General features: G+C 44.1%; 1 protein-coding gene across 3 annotated transcripts in view; it reads right to left on the reverse strand.

Moving 5' to 3' along the window:
- CAMK1D (calcium/calmodulin dependent protein kinase ID) overlaps window positions 1-16,692 on the reverse strand; it is a 230,175-nt gene that overhangs the window by 85,900 nt on the left and 127,583 nt on the right. For all 3 annotated transcript variants that reach the window (XM_074827988.1, XM_074827987.1, XM_074827989.1), the window contains exon 3: window positions 6,017-6,091. In XM_074827988.1, the coding sequence (XP_074684089.1) occupies window positions 6,017-6,091 (75 nt within the window). The remainder of the gene's footprint in view (window positions 1-6,016; window positions 6,092-16,692) is intronic.

Consider the following 16,692-nt stretch of genomic DNA (forward strand, 5'->3'; position numbering starts at 1 on the left):
AATAAAGAAGAGCAGAGTCTGCGAGTGTGCAGTTGATCTCCCATCCTGTACCACGAAACAAATTGAAACCTCTCATCCACAGTCATCATCTCCAGTGTTCTTCATTACTGGTGGTGTTTCTCCTGCTACCATTACTGTTATTACTAATAATGACAATAAACACACCATCTGCAGAAGAAGGTAATGCTGAGGGGCTACTCTCAGATGCTTGGACATAAGTAGTTTCTGCTGCTAAAGAACCCAGCTTGCTTTTATCATTCATATAAATCCCATTGTGAATGCAGAGATATTTCCTTCTGTCTTTTGCATAATGCTTTACAGGCACAAAAAACCCCACCAACTAGTATGGGAATAAATCTCATTTGAGGAATGCGGTGCAGCAGATCTATGTTTTGCTTTAATTAACATCCTGATGTGATAGTGGCTTGGCGTGCGTATCGCTGTTTTGTAACACAGTGCGTCCTTGCTAGACTCCTTAAGGAACCTGGCAAACACAGCACTTCCCTCCATTGTCTGTTGTTTTTCTTGGAGGCTGAATATTTTCATTGAAATGTCACTTGCACACCCCGTCCTTGCTCGGCTGCTCTCAGAGTGCGCTCAGGCATTGGGCTTTCAAAAAGCAAAGGGAATTCAGCACTTAATCACGGCTTCGCGCTTCGCTTACTTATTTGCAAAACAAGGTGAAAGGCAAAATCACAAGCAGCATCATACCAGTAATAATAAAAACTTCTACAGATTTTACTGCAGGTAGGTACCTGCCTGTTTGAACTGCCTGCCAAGACATTACAGGGTTACAAGGTGCTTGCATGTGGCAGGGGAGGGCTGATAAACAGCAGGAATGGGACACTGGGACTCTGAGCCTGCAAACTTCTGGGCAGGGCTCTTCTCAGTGCGTGACTTGCACCAGGCAGGAAGGAGCCCCTGTCATCTTGGCTTTTCTGTGATGGAAATCATCTGAATAATTCAGCAGAGTTAAGATGCCAAGCTGGAAAAAAACCAAGGTCAGGGGTTTAGGATTGGTTTGGGCTGGGATTTTTTGCAAAGGTAGGGAGAAGCATTTTGAGGTTGGCTGAACCAGGCTGCTCACCTTAAAAGCTCACTCTCAGCAGAGATTTTAAAGCCTCAAAAGATCTCATGCAGGGGAAAAACTCTGGTTTCCTTGGACAATCAGAAACACCAGCTGACAGGATCCAGGTAAAGCAGGCCTTCTATTGAGAGGATCAGACCCATTCTTTGGGAGCAGAGCCCCCCCCAGAGAGGTGGAAAGCTATGCCAGACTGACAGCAGGGTTTTCACTTTCTTTAACTAGATCCAGGTATTAATAGGAATTCCTCTGGATTTGGCAGAAATATGAAAAAAAAGTGCAGAGAAACTCAGAGGTGGGTGTTCAAGTTTGATCATTACTTACCTAGCAACATGCTTTACAGGGCCTTCTCCTGTAACCTGTACCCATTTGAACAGTCTTGTTACCTTCAGGAGGAATTAGAGAAATAAGACTTCCTGCATAGCAAGTTAAAATTGCAGCTTGGAAGACTTAGATATTAGGAAATGCTCCATACCCGTAAGGATGTTAAGCAATGGTGTTGATTCCCTGGGGAGCGTGCAACTGGAGATTTTTAACAACAGGTTAGAAAAACATCTGCTAAGGCTGATTGGCTGGTAAGGGCAGTATATCCTGCACTAAAACAGGCAGATTAATTCCAGAAGTTTTGGAGGTGCCTTTTAGACCTATTTTAGCCTGTTTTCCAAAGGCAGTGAGTCAATGGCTCTCCATCCCAGTTTGCCAGCTCTTAGTTACTTCTGACCAATTGGGTGAACTTCAACCAAATTTGAGAGAAGAGTACAGACAGCAAAAATATTAAGTTCCTACATATTTCAAGCAAATATGGATGAATAAAGGAGAACAAGGAAATTAACATCTTCATCAATTTTTAATGTGGTCCCATATACTTTTGGAGAGGCAACAGCCCTAGCTCCTGTGGCTTTGACTAGCACAGGGTGCACACAAATCTGCGGGAAACCAAACTTCACTGCTTCACACTTCAATGCAGGTGAACAATACAGATTAAGTCAGAGTCAAGCTTTGGGAATCTGTGCCGGCCTGCCCAGGCAGCACGTTCAGAAACAGCATTTGCAAACAGTTCCATAACACTCAGACAGAAAAGATGTGTTTATGTAAATCCATTTTTATGCATGATTTTCCAGCATGCAGAAGATGAATCATCAATACCCAAAGAGGACTGTTACGGCAATGACATACTAACCACAACAGGTTATCAGGAATTTTCCCTGTATTGATGAGGCAGACAGTTTAGAAGATACGGTAGGGTAATCCTTACCAAGCAGCACCAAAAGCAACCAAAAATCCTGTAACTGCTCGTTAATGAGTTAATGAGCTTACTATCATACCAAGACATAGTTCAATAAAATTTCTATTTCTGAAGGCACTTTATTTCCCCCTGTCTTCTACAATATCCTCTGGGGATATCTCACTGAGCATCCAGAAGGAATGAGTATTTTAGTGTTTGTCTTTGTTGTTTGTGCAGGTCTTAACAGCACTATAGGAAATCCAAGTTTGGAAAGGAGCAGGTGTTTTGTTGGTTTCAAAGCACATAATCCTAATGGAAATATGACAAAATCTAAATGCTTTACAGGACTTTTCTACAGTGCCTGCAAAATTTTTATCAGAATCATCATAGAAGAGACAGCGATTAACCTACATCTGTATTCTGCTTTGCAGCTGCACCAGTAACTCCACCTCATACCAAAGCTGAGAAATACGGCTCGGAGCAAGAGACAGCATGGAGTTGTCCATAACCTTGCCAAACTTAGAGTCACTGGGTTGGAATATCCTGTATTTTGGTACAATAAATAAAGAAAAAATGTCCCAGCCATTTCTAAGGAGCAGCTTAATGCTTTGAGACAGCACATGAAATGCTGAGTTGTCAAATCTGGGGATCTCCAAACTGGACTTCTGGTCTATCTTGCACTAAGAGGATTGTGCCAGTTTGAACAGTTTTATAATGGCTTGTATACAATGTATGTGAAAACAAGGTCATGAAACCAAAGCCAGAGAGATCAAATTTCCCCATGAACGTGCCAGGAAACACACAGGACAAATTCACCAACAGCTATGTAACCCTGGGAAGAGCTCCCAGAGGGACTGGCAGGAATAAATTATGAACATGGACAGCCGCCTCTTCGCCTCCCTTCCTACCAACTCCAGCAGACACACTGACACCTGTGCTTGCCCATACTTTTGACAGAATAAATGAGGTCCAAAATCTATCTTTTAAGCTGGCTTTCTAACAAGCATGATTTTCAAGTGAAAGTAGATATACTAGAGGGCAAGCATAAACAGGGAGGCTTGGTCTACCTCCAAAAGCCTTCTCCCACAGAGGTGCTTCAAGATACTCAGGGGCTGCAGTGTGGATTTTCCAGAACATTTCAAGGAGTGCTCCAAAGGCTGGTCATGAAAATGCCGTCCATGCTACAAAAAATCTTCCCTGGGAAACAATAGTGCCCACTTAGCAAGCAATGAGCCACGGAGAAGGGCATATGGATTTGAGATTTGTTGTGCCCATGATACTGATCTTTGAGTGGCCCTAATTTTATGCCCCTTTTTTTTTTTAATCTAAATGCTACTTCTTGAAAGCTGCTTGATCAGAACCCCTTCTACTTCATATCAAACCTCAGTTTTAAATGTAGGCAACCGTTTTCTTGTTTAGGAGAAATACACAAAAATGAGAAGCTAAAAAACCCACAAGGAATCTAATAATAAATAGGGCAGAGATGTAAACAAATAGATACCTCATGCCGTGCAATGGTTCACAGCTATTGTATTAACAAGTTGGTGTTACCTTGGAAACAAGAGATTGCCCATACATGCCTTCCCCCAGATGGAAACCAGTAAAGGAGGCATGCAGAATTGAGTTTGAGCCTTCTGGACCTTGTGGAGTTGCTCCCCAAGTGTTGATGCCAATCGATCCCAATCCAACTATTAATGAAAATTCAGAGGCAGTGCAGAAGTTGCACCATCCCTAACGCAATGTCCACAGCGATGAGGGTGAGTACCTGGCCATCTTGTCCTCTCCACCTTGGGATAGCACAACCCTTTTTCAAGAAAGCACAGAAAGGTTATTGCCTGGAAATACTCTGTACAGAGTAGATGACAACACAACCTTTTCTGATTTGCAGCAGCAAGGAGGGCTAACAGCAATGGCTTGGCACAACATCAAATGACTTTAATAAAATAAGCTTAAACTGAGATGTTTTACCCCATAGCTGAGGCAGATTAAGAGCATGCACACACACGAGGTTTGTCACACGGGCTCTCTGTGTGAGTGGGAGTTTGTTACAGTTCTGTCACTTGATTGCATTCAAGTGTGTGCTCATATTTGAATAAAACAACCCTGTAGTTTTTGAGGATTTTTCCTGCTTTTTCTTAATAGGAATGATAAAGTGCATCGATCCCGCTCCCTGGTAGATTCAGTCTAATGCATTTGTATGCAGGAGGTCTTTGACTACCTCAGAACACAAGGCACAGCTCTTCGTTGGGGCTGGGGAGTGCTCAGAGCTGCCACCCTGAATGCTGCAGATGGGTTCCTGGCTGCTGACTTCAGCTGGGCATCTCACCCTGGTGAGCATCAGTGAAGCTCTGTTAGGAACAGCTAAATGTTTGGCCCTTGGAAAATTAGTTGGCTGGGTTTACACATACAGCTATAACAGAAAGGATAATTCTCTAGTAAGTGTTGAATTGTGAACAAGTAGAAATGCATACTAATATATATTCAGTGTCACCTATGATTACAGGCCAACATTTCAGATAACCCAATGATCTGAATGTATGAAATTTAGAAAAGTGAGGGTTACACTACATTAAACAAGCTAATAATAAGTAGGAGTAATACTGATTTTTTTTTCTAAAGAGTTTAAACAAAAAAAAAGGGTTTGTAAATCAACTGATCATGAAATTGGTACTTCCCACAACCCAGCTGGTTTGTTGGAATTTGTAAGACACTGATGTTCCTGTGCAAGTCCTTTTGCAGCACTCTGGGTTGAAATGTAGGGCTACAAAAACAGATTAAAAATATACAGGGAACTATTCTTCCTACACTGCCAGCAGAACAGCTTCTAAGGACATCTCCATGCCTGGACAGTACCAATAGACAAGGGACTGGCAGAGTCCCCAAGGGCTTCCCGTACGGTATTTAACCCTGGAGCTGCCTCTATCAGATGCTCCAGGCTTCCCTATGGCACATCTGGCTCTTCCCACCTGTGATTTATCCCTCTGCCCTGTCTGTCTGCTCTGCTCTTCTTTGAGGTGACCTCATAATTGAAAAAGAGAGAGACCAGAGCTGGTAAGAGGAAATTTTAACTTCAAATCATGTTTTTTAATTGATTTCAGAAAGAGAATTAAAAAAGGACTATGGACATCTGCCTGTCACTTCCATCTTCCCTGCCAGGTAGAAGTGATGGGAGGACCAGGTCAGCCACAGTGTATCATGTACCTGATGGGATCTTGATCTTCTGAGGCTCAGAGGGGAAATATGGGGAAGGAGAGGGGCTCTGGTGAGAGAAACGTGTTAAGAATGGTATGAGTTACTGCTGCTGCTGAGACAAGGATGACGCTTTCTTGCAAATCCAGCACCCATGTGCATAGTGGCATCTCAGGTCACCTCTCCCTTAGTATAAACCAGGTATCTGTGGAGTCACAGAGAACTAAACTGTGTCAACTCCATATGTATGGAGCCAGTTCCAATCCCCTTAACATCTCCTCTTCACTCTGGTTTGATTTGGATGAGACTATTCACAAAACACCTTAGTTCCCAATTTCACAACAACCCAGCCCATCATGCCTGGAGATTAATGTTTAACCACCTGCTGAGAATTTTTCAGACTACAGCACACAAGACAAATACCTCCCATGTATCCCATCTTTTGGGTTAAAGAACAAAAGCAGAACAAGAAGACTTGGCAATTTTGACACAGAAACTTCATTAGGTTCAGTACTTACAACTGCATGACCAGATATAAATGATTCGGACTCTCATAGATGTCTTCCAGGGCAACTATATTTTCATGCTTGATCCTGAAAAAACATAAGATAAAATGAAATAGTGAGTTTTATTTTTTTAAGTGGCTGCAAAACATAAAGTTATTTTTAGTTAGACACTACTTGTCAGAGCTTTATTCAACATCATAAAACACGATTTTGACCAAAGTAAACAGTCAGAAGTTCTTCACAGCCTGGAATACTGTTGCTACTCACAGAAAATTCCTTCAATCCCCTCTGAAACTGAACTATTTAAAGGTTAACTATTTGGGGAATTAGAGTTATGGGGAATTTACAGTTCCTGTGTCAGATGAATGAAGATGGTTAGTTGGAGATTGAAGTTTCAGGACAGTAGCAAAGCAGGGTGAGAGGGAGTGACAGAGGCAGGGTGCAGGCTGGCAGGGAGAAGGGAGGGATTTGTCTCCACACAGAAGCTGGCACAGGTGGGCAGCAGCCATATGACAGCCCCACGCTCCTTCCCACTAAATTTGCCCTGCTCTGATGTCACACCGGCTCTGGACATGCGAATTTCCCCGCAGCATTATTAAGCACCGTGTGCTCTCTGTGCAACGCCTCCAAGCATCTTCATGGGTTTTCTACACCCTCACCATTCCTACCAATCATTCCCACTAAGCCTCTTGTCAAAATGCTAGCTTTAAAGAGAAAAATCATCTCTACAAGCACACATCTAATTAACTACTAGAGCAATGCCTCTCTGGATTTGCTCCTTAAATGCTTACAAATAATTTCCAAAGGATACATTTAACTTGTGCAAACTCTAAAGAGACTACCAGTACAACTCCAGGGGCAGAATATTAATTACACCAATTGCAGACAATCATTTTAAGAGCAAGAGAAAGCTGGGAAATGCTAAGCAGAGACCACTCATTAACCAACAGATGGACACATTCAGAAAGAATGTAAAAATGCATCATCAGCAAATGCAAAACTCTACATATTTCAACGTTCAAGTAGCTTAATTAAGATGCTTGATCATGTGCCTGCACCTCATCCTCAGCAGTCCCAACTGCCCTAACATCTGCATGAAGATGCTGAGAGCAGAAGGTCCCCTGTGCCCAGCATCTTTCCCGTAAGAACACAGACTAATCCAATTTCCTCCGAGTTCACTGGAAAGGTTATGACTGATCTGAATTTATGCCCATAATCAGTCATCAAAAGCTGCATTCATATAAGGACCTTCACACACAGGAAATTCAACATCAACAATAAGTGAACTCAAATGTAACACACTACAGGATGTCAGAGCAGCAAACACTTGAGTAGGCGCCTCACTCTACATAAATATCTGGAAAATCCCATGATATTTCAGCAAAATTTCCAGGTAGACTGCATCACAAATTAAGTTTTTAATATGGACAACAGGAAACCTATACAGCACCCACTTGGCTTTACACAGTACATGTTTGGAAACCTTTATTTTGTTGTGCAGGTCTAGTCCTGATCCGGGTAGTTTTGCCTTGTTGAAGTTAGTTGAAGGTACACTAGGATCCCAAATGACATTTCAAGCAAACAGTCACTGTTAATGGAAATTATTATATGTATTTATCTGCTTTCCTCTATGCATGTGAACATTCACATGATCATTTGTGTACCTCATATCATCATGATCAAGAAAGCAGTTTTAATACAAATAATCTACTGTAGCATTATCTGTTTAAAGCCTCCAACTTAGTCTGCCATACAGTTTTTACCACGCACTTATTGATGCTTTGCATTTCTATTTTTGAGAACCTCAGAGGTTCTCCAACCCAACCCCCTCTGAGACAGCTGCCAGCAACACCTAACTGTCACACATGTGGCTAACGGGTGGGTTACCCACAAAGATGACCAGGGAGGCAGAGGCCAGAAAAGAGCTCATCGGACATGCAACACCACACACTGAGGGCTGTTGCAAGACCCTCTTCCCTTTCTGATTTGCAAACCAAATGGGCACTGCAGCACTGGGCTCACTCTCTGAAGGCAGATAAACTTGCCTAGTTCTAAAGTGAAGGGGTTAGAAAGGGTTTAGTCCTACCACTGCAGGGTCCTCTCTATTGAGCCAATCTGCCCCTCTTTGAAATCAGGTGCAGGATGTGAGCATGTGGGATTCAGGGAGACAGCGAATATAAAGTGTAAGCTGGAAGGAGGCAGCAGAAGAAGCTGAATGACCCCCAAAGTACAAAGGGAGCCACTCGCATAGGGATGAGGGCATTTGGAAGATGTCCGTTTGGGAGGTGATGCCTGAGCACAAAAGCCACCCCAACTGCTGGTGGTCGCTGGACTCAAGGGGCTTGCTGAGATGGGAAGGAGGCATTTTTTTTCCACTTTCTCTCAGCCTCCCCAAGCCCAGTAAGGCCTGAATTGTGGAGTTACACAGTGCTTAATATTGGTGAAATGCACATCGCACGCCTGCAAATGAAACAGCTTGTCCCACAGCATTTCTCTACTCAGATAGATTCTCAAATGACAAGCTATTTAAAGGAAAATGGAATTCAAAATTTAAAAAAAAAATCATCGATGGAAATCACCTGGGGAGAAACCTACGGTTTAGACCAAGTTGCAGGTTGCGATGCAGAAGCTGGACCAGAGCAGCCGTGGGCTTCCCAGCAGAGGTCACTGCAGCCAGCAGCAGCCACCCGCTCCTCTGCTGCTCACTCCACCCGCAGAAACTCGCGGGCTCCTTTTTTCACTTTAAAGCATGACCGAGCAATCACCCACAACGCTGATACACAATAATTAACCCTTCAAGGCTGAATACTGTTCATTACAATAACAGCCTGGGGTTCGGGAAATTGAGTGCGGTATCGTCACAGCATTTTGTCGATACCACAAAGGCCGACAGGGATTGGGACACTCCTCTGCGAGCAAATTGGCGGTGCCAGACATGCGGGTGACAGCCAAGCAGACACGTCTGTCTTGCACGGATGCTCGGGTACATCAAGAGCCGAGGAAAGCACTGTGCAGCAGCAACTACTTGATGGTCATGGATCAGGAGAGATTTGGGAATGGCTTAATTAACTCTGCTTTTATCCCCCACTAGAAGCGCCAAGTGAATCTCCAAGGTTCAGAGGATTCATCCTGTTAAGCCTCCAAATGCCTTCACACAGCCCCAGCGGTGATCTTGCTTAGCAAAAATACTCACTGGACTATCTGATCTCCTCAAGACGTGCCAGGATTTATTTTTTTAAAATGTTCTGCTCTCATTTTACAAAAGGGGAAGTGGCGTGCAGAAAAGCTAGAAGTTTTTCTGTAATCACATGAGAGGAGGAAGCAGAGGGGGCCAAGAAACCAGGTCCCCTGACTTCAGAGCATTATCACAGAATCACAGAATTGTCTAGGTTGGAAAAGACCTTGAAGATCATCCAGTCCAACCATCAACCCAACATTAACAGTTCCCAACTACACCATATCCCTAAGCGCTATGTCGACCCTACTCTTAAACACCTCCAGGGATGGCGACTCCACCACCTCCCTGGGCAGCCCATTCCTACACCTAACAACCCCTTCTGGAAAGAAATACTTCCTAATATCTAGGCTAAACCTTCCCTGGTGCAACTTGAGGCCATTACCTCTTGTCTTGTCGCTTATTACTTGGTTAAAGAGACTCATCCCCAGTTCTCTGCAACCTCCTTTCAGGTAGCTGTAGAGGGCGATGAGGTCTCCCCTCAGCCTCCTCTTCTCCAGACTAAACAACCCCAGTTCCCTCAGCTGCTCCTCGTACGACATGTGCTCCAGACCCTGCACCAGCTTCGTTGCCCTTCTCTGGACACGCTCAAGTCATTCAATGTCCTTTTTGTAGTGAGGGGCCCAAAACTGAACATAGTCATCGAGGTGCGGCCTCACCAGTGCCGAGTACAGGGGTAAGATCCCTTCCCTGTCCCTGCTGGCCATGCTATTGCTGATACAAGCCAGGATACCATTGGCCTTCTTGGCCACTTGGGCACACTGCTGGCTCATGTTCAGCCGGCTGGCAATCGACATCCCCAGGTCCCTCTCTGACTGGCAGCTCTCCAGCCACTCCTCCCCAAGCCTGTAGCGCTGCTGGGGGTTGTTGTGGCCCAAGGGCAGCACCCGGCATTTGGCCTTAATGAAGCTCATACAGTTGGCCTTAGCCCATCGCTCCAGCCTGTCCAGGTCTCTCTGCAGAGCCTCCCTACCCTCGAGCAGATCAACACTCCCACCCAACTTGGTGTCATCTGCAAATTTACTGAGGGTGCACTCGATCCCCTCGTCTAGATCATCAATAAAGATGTTAAACAGGAGTGGCCCCAAAACCGAGCCCTGGGGGACACCACTCGTGACCGGCCGCCAACCAGATGTAACTCCGTTCACTACAACTCTTTGGGCCCGGCCATCCAGCCAGTTTTTTACCCAGCAAAGCATGTGCCCATCCTAGCCTCGAGCAGCCAGTTTCGCCAGGAGAATGCTGTGGGAAACGGCGTCAAAGGCCTTACTGAAGTCAAGGTAGACAACATCCACATTATCTTAACCAATAAGCCATATTATTTCAATCCCTTCTCCTTCCCATCTCAGTGAGAGGATCTTAACCCCACTTCACTGCAGCCTTTTTCTTCCCTCTGTCCTCCCTCTCCAGCCTCCCCCCATCCCAACGTGTGGTTCCCACACTGCGATAGATAAACCTGACCTGGATTAACTCTGCGCAAAGTAATGTATCGTTGTAGTTGTGGTATGTGATGGTGCAACATTATGACAGTAGTGGAGGGGACATGGACATGGATTGGGGTCACAGTAATTCCCATTAATTGTTTCCAAAGAAAGGAGAAAAACCCCGAAAGTGAACATCAAAACATGGGTTTGGTTACAGGAAATTAGATCAGATTACACAAATTGTTGCGAACAAGAAAACATCTAGCTAAGGAAATCTCCCTTACCATCCTTTTAACCTCCCCTTCACCATACTTGCTCTTTTCCCTGATGTTCTCCCTCCTTCCTGGCAAACCCCCGGTGCTGCTCACATTTCCCACACCCTGATGTGTTGCCACAAATCCCCACTTCTGTGACATGAAGGGCAGGTGCCACCTCCGGCCACTGCTGCTTTGGAATTCCTTAGGAATATTCAACAGAAAGAAGATGTCTAGAAATAAAAATACAAATAAAGAGAGGCTAATACTTTAACCAATTCACTCAGGACTCTTCACCCTACAAGGCCCATGAGATGCTGCAATCCAGGGGACAAAGAAGAGGAAAATAAATGTAGAAGGGAGAATCAGGGAAATTTAAGTATACAAAAAACACAAAGAGTGGTTAGTCCTGGTAAGAATCTATGAAAAGAAAGGATGGATTCACCACTTTCAGAGCAGCATTGGTTTAGAAGCCATGCTGCAGGCAGACGTGAGCCACAGTGCTCAATGCAACTGTGCAAAATTATCAAGTTTGCTCTCCAGCCTTTCAGGTCTATGATTCTGCCCATGTGCTGTTACAAAGGTGTCAACACAAACGAATAGAGGCAATGTTGCACCTGAAAAATATTTTAACATATGAGCAAATTGCTAACCAAGACTCAAAGGAGCAAACTGAACTGGGCAACCAACAACTTCAGGCAACTTTTCTGACCATGGCAGCTGGGTAAACAAGGGCTGACAGAACAGCCTTTGATCTGCTGTAGAGTGCCAAGCACAGACTGGTCTCCTTTGCTTGCTGTGGAGTCATTGCACAAGAGTGCTGATTGTGGAATTGTCATTTTTCCCTGACTGCCACAGCATTCAGTGCTGCTGAAACACAGAAACATCTGCCTCTGAAGGAGCTGAAACCCGTCCCCAAAACAAGACTTGACTTGACCAGGAGTGGCATTTGGCCCTGTATGACAGTTTCCATCATGCCAAACTGGGTGTGCTGTGGCAGAGGAGTAGTGATGAGCATGTGATGCCAGTGATGCTAAAATCCACCCTCGCCACTGGCCAGCACAGAGCCACCACATCCTACTCACTGCCACCAGAAGGGCACAAGCCCCACAGGTCCAGAACTAGCCCTAATGGGCAAAACTCACTTCAAGATTTGCCAAAAAAAGAAAAAAAAAATCAATATATTCCATGGGCTTTGGCTGGAGATTGCTTTTAAGAAGCAAATGATTAAAATATAGACATTGATGTACAATAATCCTTTAATGACTGAGCTTCCTGTACATCTCTGCCAGCTCCTGACCATCCCAGAGGCTAATAGGCTGAAAGTAAACTTGTTGCATATTGCCACAGATCGTCAATTAGAGGGGTAGCAGTCTGCACAGATAAAAGCAGAGGACCCAGATTTTGCTGTTGTTTTGGCTGCCAAGTTGCCAGGAGAGCACTTTAAATACCCCAGTTCCAAAGGCGTGCTATGAACTATAATTGAATCACTTACATTAATATCTATCATATTTAACACTGAAAACTAGGATCGCTTAGAAGAATACTATACAAAAACCTTGGGCAAACAGGAGAGTCATTTAAGTAGGGCAGGTTCCCTCCGTAACAACTCTTTCCAAGTCAGACTGTTACATTTGCAAGATATGACATTTAATTCTGCACCTCCATGAACAGCACGTGTCATGGATAAAATGCCACAAGAAAGCACAAATAATTTTATGAAAGCCAGAACTAACAAAACCTGAGTCTGTAAAGATTTGTAGCTTTGAGTAACCAAATGTCTTTGTGAATAGATGTTCCATTTTCACATCTACCCTGCAGAGAGTTTTGCCAGCAGCGTGGGGGTTACTGGCCTTGATGAATTCACTAGTTGGCCAAGGGAAGTGTTTAAATCACAGCTTCCACTCTGAAGAACACTAGAAACTTACCTCTGCTCAGCTGCCTTATTTGGTTGAAATGAGTCAATAATTTCGACAGATATTAGGATAGTCTCAGACATATTCACACAGATTCATATCAGATTGCTTTCCACATGAAACAAAACTACCAAAAAATCTTCAGGATGGCTTGTAATGATGTGAGAACTCATGGGAACAAATCGACCTGCTCCCAAGTGGAAAATGTGACAAGTCTGCTAAGATGGGAACGAGGTAAGTGAGATGGCAAGAGTTGGTACAGGGAAGGAAAATGATGGCTGTGCTGGAAATGGCTGGCTGACTGCAGCAGAGCTCTTCCCACCACTCCTGGTCTGGAGAAACCTTCAAATACTCGTGCTGTCCATGCGATTTTCAGTGCCTTACCTTGATGCAAGGCCTCTTATAATTCAGACCTTTAAGAATCAACCAGACATGTATGATGTGAAATACCATATTTCTGACTCTAACCCCTCCCTTTCTTATCCTGTAGCCCCCAAACATCCTCCAGGATGGGTATTTTTCAGATGGATATTCCCCATATAGCCTCACTCATATTTGCGTGAGCAGAGTTCAGCATGACACTTCTCCTATCGTCCAGGTTTCCCTCCCACGTGGAATTTCTGGTGTGAAAAGAAGAAATGTAAGCTCCAGTTCAAGCTTCTTTTTTTTTTTTTTTTGCACAGTTGGTATTTATCAGGACTTTCTCATCCATCAACTCTCTGATATCTTGTAAAAGGTGACTTTATAGCAGACCCTTCCCCCACAAACAGGGCACAAATTATCTTGTGAGATTTTATATCTCAGATTGAAACTTTTTGTCTTCTTAATGATTTCAGGCCACTCAGTGGGAATGTCTTTTATACCACCATCGCATAGTCAGCAAATAGTCTACTGACAGCACGGTACAATGACTCCAAGCAGCCAGGATAGGTGTCCTCAAAAGCAGTTCACAGAAGCAAGCAGGAACTGCATAGGTTGGGGCTGCTTGCAGTCAAGTTTGTAGAGGGCAAAAAAGGACATTAGTTGTTTTTATTTTCTTTTGCACACAAAAGTGAAGTTCCAGGTTGGAAGATCATAAATTTAAAAATACTTATGCCAACATGGGGATAGTACCCTTAGATTAGTATCATCCAAGGGTTCGGCAGCCCATGATAAATAAAAGGCTACCAGACTCATGTCATCAAGTCAACCACCATCCCCTGAAATCAACATCTTTAGAGACAGCTTTAGAATAAAGTTGGAAGGTTTAATGGCACTGAGATTAATTTCTACTACTTCACAACCCACACAATGTTCCTCCCCTGCAGCCAAGAAGTATGTGGTACTGCAGTGGTGACAGCTTCTGCGGCTACAGAAAGGGCTTTGGTCTCCACCATCTCAGATCAGCAGTCTCCCTCTCTCTCACTCACAAACACACATGCAAATAATGTGAAAGTTAACAAAACCTCAACTAGACACAGAGCAAAGATGTGAACAAAACCAGGCAGATGTCAGTTGCCCTTAGTGAAGGTGGGTCTACTGAGTTTGCAAAGCCAAAACATCTGCTTTTTCTCTCTTACTGCATTTATATTGCTGTTTTTTTGAAGTTATATCCTTAATTTGCTTATTGCAAAGAGCTGGAGGAGGTTCACTGGATTCAATACTGAATATTCTCTTGCATTAAAAATGAAAGAGAACTCAAATTTATGAGCAGAAAGATAGAAATGGTGTTATGTCTCCTGCCCAGACGGTGTTTTTGACCTCCTCTGATCTCCTACCACTGTGGTACCTTTTGTTCCCACCCACGTTGCTCATCTTGCCTTGCTTGATCTAACGACTGAGCAAGGGAGAGCTAATTCCAGATGGTTCAGTGCCCATATGTTGATTGCCTGGCCAGATTAGTTAAATCTCTGTGACTGGAAGGCCAAGAAGTTGAATTTTGGGGTCACGTGTGGTCTCCAGACCACAGACTGCTCACAACACAGGAAAGAAATTAGTCTTTACTAATATCTTTAAGATGTCTATGTTAATTGGAATGGGTAGGAAAAATCATCATACAGTCCTGCCTGCTTCGGAAAACCAGCTAGCAGAGAAAGACCTTGGATGCCCTAGAAGATGGGACACAAAGGCAAACATGGAGGGATGAATCACTTCATACACCTTCCCTCAGCTGTGACTCAAGAGGAGACTGATAAAAAGCTCCAGTGCTGGTAGCAAGCAGCAAGTGTCTCAGAGCAGGCATTTGAAGGAAGCAGGAGCAGCCAAAATTGAGGAGAGAGATAGATGTCCACCAAGAGATCCCCTTCTATTAGCCTTAGAAGATGGTAATGATTTTTAAATTAACATTTTTTTGCCAGTTAAGTTATTTCAGGATTTAACACTTCAATTTGGCATGTAATTTTCTATATGCAAAGAAATGAGCCAGAATGGGATTTGTCATGAGCCAGTGTCCTAGCAGGATGCTGAGTGATTCTGCTGTCAAAGCAGGTCCCTCCTCTGAGTCTTACATGGGGGTATAACCCACCACATGGAGGAGAAAGGATGGGGAGGTGTCAGGAGACCTTGCCTCATGCTTATACAACTTGACCTCTTTCAATTTCATCTTTCTAGATCCGACCCATCACCTCTGTGATCTCCTGTTACTCAAGGGTAAAGACCCAGAAATCTTTCCAACAATTTAAATGGCCTTTCTTCCTCAGCACTGCATGTCTGCTATCATGAATGCCAGTCTTACGTACCATGTTCATAAAATATTCTCATGAAATTTCATGGTGATGTCAAGTTGGAGACATTTCACAGCTGGAAGCCTGAGCTGTGCATTTAAGCTGCTGCAACACTAACTGGCCTACCCACATACACCTCACAGTTTCTGATCTGTGCCCTACCTCATGCTATACTCCCTAGCAGTGTAATCCCTCTCTTTATTTCTAATTTCTTCAGATCCAGTGAGCAGAGAGTTGTCTGGCTCCTTCACTGTCAGGGGCACTTGCAGTCTGCTGGTGGCATGTTTTCCTGCATCACTCTGCACAGCAGTGCAGCTTGAAGAAGGGAGGACTGTTTGCTCACTTTAAAAAATGGCTTGGTTTCTTCCTGGGAGAATGTATGAATCTCCTCAGCCCAGAGCACATGTATTTTCCTCCCGAATGTACTTTCTAGCCATCAGGCACAGTACAAAAGGGATGCTGAAGGCAGTATCCTGACGTTTCTGAAACAATAGCTGACTTCAACTGTTGCGCCAGGCATGCTGCTGGGTCCATTAAGCATGCAACGAGTGAGCCCACTGGCTCATTGCTTCCCCGGGACACAGGCTGAGGTTATGCCCTGTTCTGCTTTGTATCCGGATCACAACAGAGCTCAGACAAAGGCTGAACATCTCTGGCACAGATGCATGGGTTTTCACTAGGCACCGGTGGAACTTTATAATCCCACACAAACGTAACTAATGAATATAGACACTTCAAGAATAAAAATAAGGGATTCCTAGATTGCACATCCGGAGTTAGGTACTGACCTGGTGTTCACCTGTCTCAAGCATCTTCATGTGAATGCTGCTCAGTAGCCTTTCAAGAAAAAGAAATTCAAATTCTGGGTCTTCTATCACAATAACTCACAGCTCTAGTGGGAAGACTAGGACCAAATAACCTTCTGAAATGCTTGGATTCCTACAGGAGGACCTGCAGCCCATTTAAGGCAACAGGAATATCCCCATATCAGTGCCATCCCTGATTTCAGGAATACCCCTGATTTCCACAAGCAGCAGACCAAGCCATCAGAATGACTTTTTCCAAGCAGTGTATCCCAATTGACAGTGTTCAAAAAGGCTCGCAAAGCTTGAGCAAAAACTTCCAGACTGTTTAATCTGAAACACATCAAAACAAAT

The sequence above is a fragment of the Strix aluco genome, chromosome 5 (assembly GCF_031877795.1).
Source record: "Strix aluco isolate bStrAlu1 chromosome 5, bStrAlu1.hap1, whole genome shotgun sequence".
Lineage (NCBI taxonomy): Eukaryota > Metazoa > Chordata > Aves > Strigiformes > Strigidae > Strix > Strix aluco.